Below are 8,499 nucleotides of genomic sequence, written 5' to 3'. Positions count from 1 at the left end.
TACATAATTTGGAGTTAGCTGCAATTGTTCACGCTCTTAAGATTTGGAGGCATTATCTTTATAAAGTGTCTTGTGAATTTTACACTGATCATCGCAATTTGCAGCATTTGTTCAAGTAGAGGGACCTAAATTTGAGGCAGCGCAGATAGCCGAAATTACTGAAAGATTATGATATTACTATCTTGTATCATCCGGGCAAAGAAAATGTGGTTACAGATGCCTTGAGTAGAAAAGCAGAGAGTATGGGTAGTTTGGCTTTCATTTCAGCAGAGGAGAGGCCATTAGCTTTGGATATTCAGTCCTTGGCCAACAAACTTGTGCGACTGGATATTTCAGAGCCCAGCCGAGTACTTGCATATGTTGTAGCTCAGTCTTCACTATTTGAGCAGATCAAGGCTCGCCAGTATGATGATCAACACTTAATGGTTCTTCGGGAAACGGTACTATGGGTTGGTGCCAAGGAAGTTACTATTGGAGCGGATGGTGTGCTGCGATTCCAGGATCGTCTATATGTTCCTAATGTGGATGGACTGAGGAAAAAGATCCTAGAGGAGGCACACAGTTCTCGGTATTCTATTCATCCAGTGCCACGAAGATGTATCATGACCTGAGGCAACATTATTGGTGGCGACGAATGAAAAAGGACATAGTGGAGTATGTATCTAGGTGTCTAAATTGCCAGCAAGTTAAATATGAGCACCAAAGGCCAGGTGGCCTACTTCAGCAGATGACTATATCGGAGTGGAAATGGGAACGCATCACTATGGACTTTGTAGTTGGGTTGTCGCGGACCTTGTGGAAGTTTGATGCAGTTTGGGTCATTGTCGACAGGTTGACCAAGTCGGCACATTTTATTACTGTTGGGACTACATATACTTCAAAGAGGTTGGCCCAGATATATATTCAGGAGATAGTTCAGTTGCATGGTATGCCAATTTCTATCATATCAGATAGAGGCCCTCAGTTTACTTCACATTTCTGGAGAGCAGTACAGAGAGAGTTGGGGACTCGTGTAGAGCTCAGCACAGCCTTTCATCCGCAGACCGATGGGCAGTCAGAGCGGATAATTCAGATTTTGGAAGATATGCTCAAGGCATGTGTGATTGACTTTGGAGGTCAGTGGGATCGTTTCGTGCCTTTGGCCGAGTTTGCTTATAATAATAGTTACTAATCCATCATCGAGATGGCTCCTTTTGAGGCTTTATATGGTCGGCGATGTCGTTCGCCCAACGGGTGGTTTGAGCCCGATGAGGCTAAGTTATATGGTATTGATTTGGTGAAGGATGCCTTGGAAAAGTTAAAGTTAATTCAGGAGCGACTTCGTACAGCGCAGTCCAGACAGAAGAGTTACACAGATCAGAAAGCGCGTGATTATCCATTATGATGGGTGAAAAAGTTCTCTTGAAGGTTTTGTTGATGAAGGAAATCATGAGATTTGGGAAGAAGGGCAAGTTGAGCCCAAGGTTTATAGGCCCATTTGAGGTGTTGAGACGAGTTGGGAAGGTTGATTTTGAGCTTGCATTGCCTCCCAGTCTATCGGAAGTTCATCTGGTTTTCCATGTATTTATGCTCCAGAAGTATCATGCTGACCTATCACATGTGCTAGACTGCAGCACAGTTCAACTAGATAATAGTTTGGGCTATGAAGAATAACCGGTTGCCATTGTTGATAAACAGGTTCGCCAATTGAGGTCCAAGAGGATTTCTGCACTAAAAGTTCAGTGGAGGGGTCAACCAGTCGAGGAAGCAACTTGGGAGGATGAGGAAAACATGCGGAGCAGATATCCACACTTATTCAGCACTTCAGGTATAATTTTAAACCCGTTCGAGGATGAACGTTTGTTTAAGAGATGGAGAATGTAACGACCCAACCGGTCATTTTAACTTTTAGAGCCTCGTTCCCTAAAATAAAACTCCATGTATGTGCTTTTAATGATTTATGACTTGCGGGGATGGTTGGTTAGGGATTTAGAAGTGTTTGGGTTGAAATCGGAACACTTGGTTCCTTAAGTTAGCCTTAAAAGGCCAAGTTTGACTTCGGTCAACATTTTGAGAAAATGACCCCGAAATCGGGATTTGACGGTTACAATAGGTTCGTATGATGATTTCGGACTTGGGCGTATGTTCGAATCGGGGTTTGGATAACCCGGTAGCGTTTTGGCGATTAATAGTAAAATTCAACTATTTGAAGGTTTAAAGTTCTTTGAATTTGGTTTTGAGTAGGTTTTTGAGTAATTGAAGTCCTTTGGAATTCCGAGTTTGGGAATAGGTTTGGTATAGTGATTTAAGATTTGCACGCAAAATTTCGTGTCATTCCGTGTAGTTTAAGTATGTTTCGGCGTATTGGAAGTAAATTAAAGAACTTGAAGTTCTTAAGTTTGATTCAATTTGGTTTGGGGTATGATTCTTAGATTTAATGTTGTTTTACACGTTCCGATAGTTCGAGCGAGTCCATTTTATGATTTCAAACCTGTTGGTATGTTCGGGCGGAGTCCCAGGGGCTCCGAGTGTTAACCGGACGAGGCTCAGATCAATTTTGGAATTTAGAGCCAAAGCTGAAGCTCCCAGGTACTATCAGAATCGCACCTGCGCTTGGCCAGCCGCGGGTGCGACACTCGCAGAAGCGGGCGTGCAGGTGCGGTCCTTTAGGCGCAGGTGCGGAGCCAGTCCAAGAGGAAAAATCTCACACCTGCGAGGCTTTTCCGCAGGTGCGAAAGCCGCATGTGCGGAAATCACTGTTGGGCAGAACCTTAAAATGGACGAAGCTCAGTCCATTTTTGTTCGTTTTTCTTCCATGTTTGGGCGATTTCAGAGCTTTTTGAGAGGTGATTTCAACTAGCAATTTGGAGGTAAGTTAATTCTACACACCTTGAGTTAAATACCTAGATTATGGGTAGATTATAACTTGTAAATCTTAGAAATCAAAGGTTTAGATGAAAAACCTAGATTTTTTATAAAAATGAGATTTTAACCACGAAAATGGGTATGGAATTGGGTAGAAATTATATATTTGAGTTCTTGAGATTATGGAAAATATTTTCATCGGAAAATTTCCTGAATCCGGGCACGTGGGCCCGGGGTGAATTTGAGGAATTTTACTTTTTTGGTTAGGGTAATTTAATTAATAGCCTAAATTTGAATTATTGAACATGTATTAATTATTTTGTATAATATTTGGATAGCTTCGGATTTTTCGGCATCAAATTGAGAAATTAACGCGACGTGGTAATCGGAAAGTGGACTTTGAGATAAGCTAAGTCTCTTGTCTAATCTTGTGAGGGGAAAATTACCCCATAGGTAATTAAAGCAATAATTGTTGCTAATTGTTGGGGCTACGTACGCGCGAGGTGATGAGAGTCTGTGCGTAGCTACTATTAATGCTAAAGTCCGGGTAGTTTAGGACTCAAAGTATAAATTACTTGTGCAAATTGTATTCTTTGTTTAATTAATATTATTTGATATATATATATATATATATATATATATATATATATATTGTGAATTGTTAGGTAAAAATTATTAAAAGATGAAAATCTCATATGCTTAATTTTTTGTTAAATTAATTAATTGTTAAAAGAAATTGTTCATCCTCTCGAATTTATCTTATAATAAATATACTGTCCTTTCGGAGGTACATAAGAAAAATGTCCTCCTTTCTTGTGGAGCGGGCCGAACGCCTCGGCAAGATAGATACATGTATGGATAGCACCGCACGTCCCTCGGTAGTGTATACGACACTCTGGATCAGGTTGTACGACCTCGACAGAAACCGTGCCTAATAATAATAACTACATGATACTTTAATAGTTAATTGCAGCTTGTGAAGCTAATTGATAAATTGAAAATCTTTGAAATTTAAAGAATTAGTTATCTCTATTTGTTAAGGAATTATTCTTATTCCTGTAAATGAGGCTAATTGATAAATTAAAAATTTATTGGAATTGAAGGAATTTAATTAATATATAGAGAATTGTTGAATTTGAAGGAATTTAATTATTTCTGTTGGTTAAAGAAAATCATTATAAATTTTATAAATCATGTTGATCTAGATATTGCTATTTTTATTTTATTTATTATTATTGACTCTTAGTGAGTGTCAAAGTCGGCCACCTCTTCTCTACCACTTCGAGATTAGGCTTGATACTTACTGGGTGCACGTTTTTTACGTACTCGTGATACACTTGCTGCACTTTTTGTGCAGGATCTGAGGCAGGTACTAGTGGAGGACCTATCATCGTACATCCACGTTATCTAGAGGCGTAGTGGTGAGCTGCCTTGCTGGGCCGTGCTGTAGCTACTTGTGCATCTCCTTGTATTTTCACTCTATCTATTTTTATTTCAGACAGTATTTGGGGTTTAGTATAATCTACTAGATGCTCATACACTTGTGACACCTGGTCTTGGCACACATATTGGTAGAATTTGGAATTGGTATTATTTTCTTGAATTTAAACTAATCGGTATCTTTTATATTCTCTTTAATATTTCTAGTAAAAGAATAAAATTACTTAGAAAATTATTCTGAAAATAATTGATATATGTTTAATTTAATTGTTGGCTTGCCTAGCTATAGTGTTGGGTGCCATCACGACCTATAACTGAAATGGGGTCGTGACAGTTACTTACCTCGAATAAGACGAATTCAATGCCGAGCAAGCTAAACAATACTCCAGAAATTCTATTCCGCGTGTATTAACCTCTGAACGCCTTCATATCTCCTCAATTCCAAGCCAAACGATTCGAAACTAGTCAAACAACGTGCAAATTAATCAAAATATACTCCAAATGCTTGCAATTTAACAATTTATAAAATTTTCTAATTCCGCTCGAAAAATCGACAGTGGGGCCCACATCTCGAAACTCGACGAAACTCACAAAATCCGACAACCCATTCAATTATGAGTCCAATTAAACCAAAATAACTCAAATCCGACCACAACTCGTCCTTTAAATCCTCAATTAAAGTCTATGAAAGTTTCTACCATTTTCAATCCAATTTCAAACATAGGAGCATATCTCGATGTTCTATGCCTCAAATCATAAATCTACAGGTGAAAGACTTTCTTTTAAATATCAAAATCCAGCTGTTGTTCAACTAGAAATCTCATATTTGAATACCCATGTCAGTCCTAATGTATAACGATTTTATTTAATGTGAAATAATCTCTGTGAAAAATAATTTAAGCTTAATCCCAATAAATTTTAATTTCTTTCGGTTCAATGTGATTTAGTCTTGATCGTGCGTTGTAAATGTGATCCTATAGTCCTTCCTATGATCTACAATTATGTTAGCTTATAATTATTAATATATTTATCTAATTAATAAAAAATTATAACGACCCGACTTGTCGTTTTAAGAACTAATGCCCCGTTCAGTGACTTAAGGTCTCGAGCAGCTTCATAATATGTATTATGACCCGCGGGTGTGGTTAAGTTTGATTTTCGAAAGATTCAGAATTTAATTAAAAGAACAATTCTTATTTTTGAAGCTTTAATGAAAAGAGTTGACCAGAGATTTGACTTATGTGTAAACGACCTCAGATTCGAATTCTGATGATTCCAGTAGCTCCTTATGGTAATTTTGGACGTAGGAGTGTGTCCGAAAAATTATTTGGAAGCCCGTAATAGAATTTGGCTTGAAATGGCGAAAATGGAATTTTTAGAAAGTTTGACCGAGAGTTGACTTTATTGATATCGGGGTCGAAATTCGATTCCAAAAATTTGAACAGATCCATTATATCATTTATGACTTGTGTGCAAGATTTGAAGTCATTCCGGATTAATTTGATACGCTTCGCCGCAAATTATAGAATTTGGAAATTTCATAACTCATATTTCGATTCAAGGCGCAATTGGTTGTTTCGGCATTGTTTGATGTGATTTGAAGCCTCGACTAAGTTTGTATCATGTTTTGGTACTTTTTGGTATGATTTGACGGGGTCCCGAGGGGCTTGGGTGTATTTTTTGGATCATTGGTTGAGAGAATAGTAAAGTTAAGAAATTTGGGAGTTTGACCATGGCCAATATCGAGTCAAGACGACCTCTTTTCAGTGTTTTGAGTGTGCGAGCAGGTCCGTAGTATGTTTTATGATTGAAATTCATATATGGTTTGTGTTCGGGAGGTTCCGGATGAGTTTCAAGGTGATTTCGGATCATTTCGAAGAGTTTGAATTTGCTGGTTTCTAGTGAGGTACTGTTCATTCGCAATTGCGAACCATTTATCGCAATTGCGAAAACACTGTTTGTAACACCCTGGAAAATTTTTGAAGTACTTCAACACTATCAAGAAAGTTGATGTGCGTAGGCACGAGTTGCTATAGCCAGTTGAGACTAATACAGTGCGTTGATGTGAAAATCGGGCCTTTTGGAAATGTTTGGAGTGTAAGAAATTGGTTTCAAAGTTTATAAATGTGGATCAAACAAGTAATCTCAACTGAGATGGTATTTTCGGACCCCTGTTAAATTTATGGTGACATAGAATCACCCGCGAATATGTATGCAGTAATTACATTCAGTAAATTAAGTCCTGAGAAAGAGTCTTGGCACGTTCGAGGACGAACGTATATTTAAGAGGGGGAGAATGTAACGACCCGACTTGTCGTTTTAAGAATTAATGCCCCGTTCAGTGACTTAAGGTCTCGAGCAGTTTCGTAATATGTATTATGACCCATGAGTGTGGTCGAGTTTGATTTTCGGAAGATTCGGAATTTAATTAAAAGAACAATTCTCATTTTTGAAGCTTTAATGAAAAGAGTTGACCGTAGATTGGACTTATATGTAAACGACCTGGGATTCGAATTCTGATGATTTCAATAGCTCAGTATGGTGATTTTGGACTTAGGAGCGTGTCCGAAAAATTATTTGGAAGTCCGTAGTGGAATTAGGCTTGAAATGGCGAAAATAGGAAGTTTAAGTTGGAAGTTTGACCGGGGAGTTGACAATTTTATATCGGGGTCGGAATCTAGTTCTGAAAATTTTCATACGTCCGTTATGTCATTTATGACTTGTTTGCAAAATTTGAGGTCAATCGGACTTGATTTGATAGGTTTCGGCGTCGAATGTAGAAGTTGAAATTTCTTAGTTTCATTAAGCTTGAATTGGGGCATGATTCGTGGTTTTAATGTTGTTTGATGCGATTTGAGGTTTCGACTAAGTTTGCAATATGTTTTGAGACTTGTCGGTATGCTCGGGCGGGGTATCGAGTGGCTCGGGTGAGTTTCAGGGTAGTTTTGGACCATTTCTAGGTCATTTTTGGTTGCTGGTGTTTGGCCACAGAAGTATGCATCGCGATCGCGAAGAGCAATTTTGCTGTTTTGGCACTGTGAATCGCGATCGCGGAAGACTTTTCGCGATCGCGTAGAGGAAACTCCTATCGCACAGACTCGAGTTTGGAAGCTCATATCTAGCAATCTATAAGGAATTTGGATATGATCCAAAAATGAAAGTTGTAACCCTTTGTGTCTAGGTTTTAGAAAGGTAAACTATTTGTCATTTGGAGATGTGTACAAAAGGTTATGGTGGATATACTATAGGCTATCCGGGAAGAGTTTGGAAATTTCTATTGCATAGGGCTGACTTTGAAAGCTTATATCTCAAAATCTATAAGGAATTAGGAGATGAGCAACAAATAAAAGTTATAGCTCTTGGAGTCTAGTTTTCAGAAAGTTAAACCATTCATCATTTGAAATTTTGTACCAAAGGTTATGACCATTATACTAGAGGCTATCTCGAAGAGTTGGGGAGTTTGTTCTTCGCGATCGCGATTGGTTTTCCGCGATCGCGAAGAGCAATTTTGGGGCTGAAAAATTTTGTGCTTCGTGATCGCGAAGAATAAATACCTTGGCAGTAGCTATATTTTGAGGTTTCAGCCATTTTTAACATATTTGGAGCTATGGAGCTCGGATTGAAGCAATTTTTTAGGCGATTTTTACCATATGGATTGGGGTAAGTGTTCTATATCCTAAAGTGTTTATATTTCATGAATCTATGATTATATTCATCGTTTAATTCGGATTTTAATGGAAGAAATCAAGATTTTTGTAAAATCTTCCAAAAACGAAAATTTAAGATTTGGAGGTCGAGTTGTTATTGGAATTCAATAAAATTTGTATAGTTGAACTCGTATCGAAATGGGTGTTCGGATTTCATGAAAATTATGTCGGGTTCTGAGGGGCGGGCCCCACGTTGACTTTTGTTGACTTTTTGGAATAAATTTTTAAGTCAACGTATTATTATTCGGAATTGTTTCTGATGAATTTTAATGAAGTTATACAATTAATTTGGATAGATTTGAGTGGTCCGGAGGTCAATTCAAGAAAGAAGGCGATTTTGGAATATCGGCATAACTTCAAAAAGGTAAGTGTCTTGCTTAACCTCGAGTGGGGAAAATACCCCTTAGGCATTGAGTATTATATGCAAATTGTGTAATTGAAAACCATGTATGCGAGGTGACGAGTACGTACTTGGTTTATATGTGCAAATTTCGTTGATTAAAATCCT

The 8,499-nt window shown here is 38.1% G+C and overlaps 1 protein-coding gene across 1 annotated transcript; it reads left to right on the top strand.

Annotated features, from left to right (window-relative positions):
• Window positions 1–242: 242 nt before the first annotated feature.
• LOC138894848 (uncharacterized) lies at window positions 243–4,263 on the top strand. The gene is made up of 3 exons (XM_070179578.1): window positions 243–568; window positions 832–926; window positions 4,202–4,263. Exons 1-3 carry the CDS (start codon window positions 243–245, stop codon window positions 4,261–4,263), a joined length of 483 nt encoding a protein of 160 aa, XP_070035679.1.
• Window positions 4,264–8,499: the final 4,236 nt, after the last annotated feature.

Source organism: Nicotiana tomentosiformis, chromosome 6, assembly GCF_000390325.3.
Source record: "Nicotiana tomentosiformis chromosome 6, ASM39032v3, whole genome shotgun sequence".
Classification (NCBI taxonomy): domain Eukaryota; kingdom Viridiplantae; phylum Streptophyta; class Magnoliopsida; order Solanales; family Solanaceae; genus Nicotiana; species Nicotiana tomentosiformis.
Note: the sequence above shows the minus strand (reverse complement) of the source record. Positions and strands in the feature narration are given on the sequence as shown.

Excerpts from the sequence above, each read along its gene's own strand:
- LOC138894848 (XM_070179578.1), top strand. The coding sequence starts at position 243 with ATGGGTAGTTTGGCTTTCATTTCAGCAGAGGAGAGGCCATTAGCTTTG. Across the intron at positions 569-831 it reads GAGGAGGCACACAGTTCTCG|GTTGACCAAGTCGGCACATT; the intron begins GTATTCTATTCA and ends CATTGTCGACAG. Across the intron at positions 927-4,201 it reads GGAGATAGTTCAGTTGCATG|GATCTGAGGCAGGTACTAGT; the intron begins GTATGCCAATTT and ends CTTTTTGTGCAG.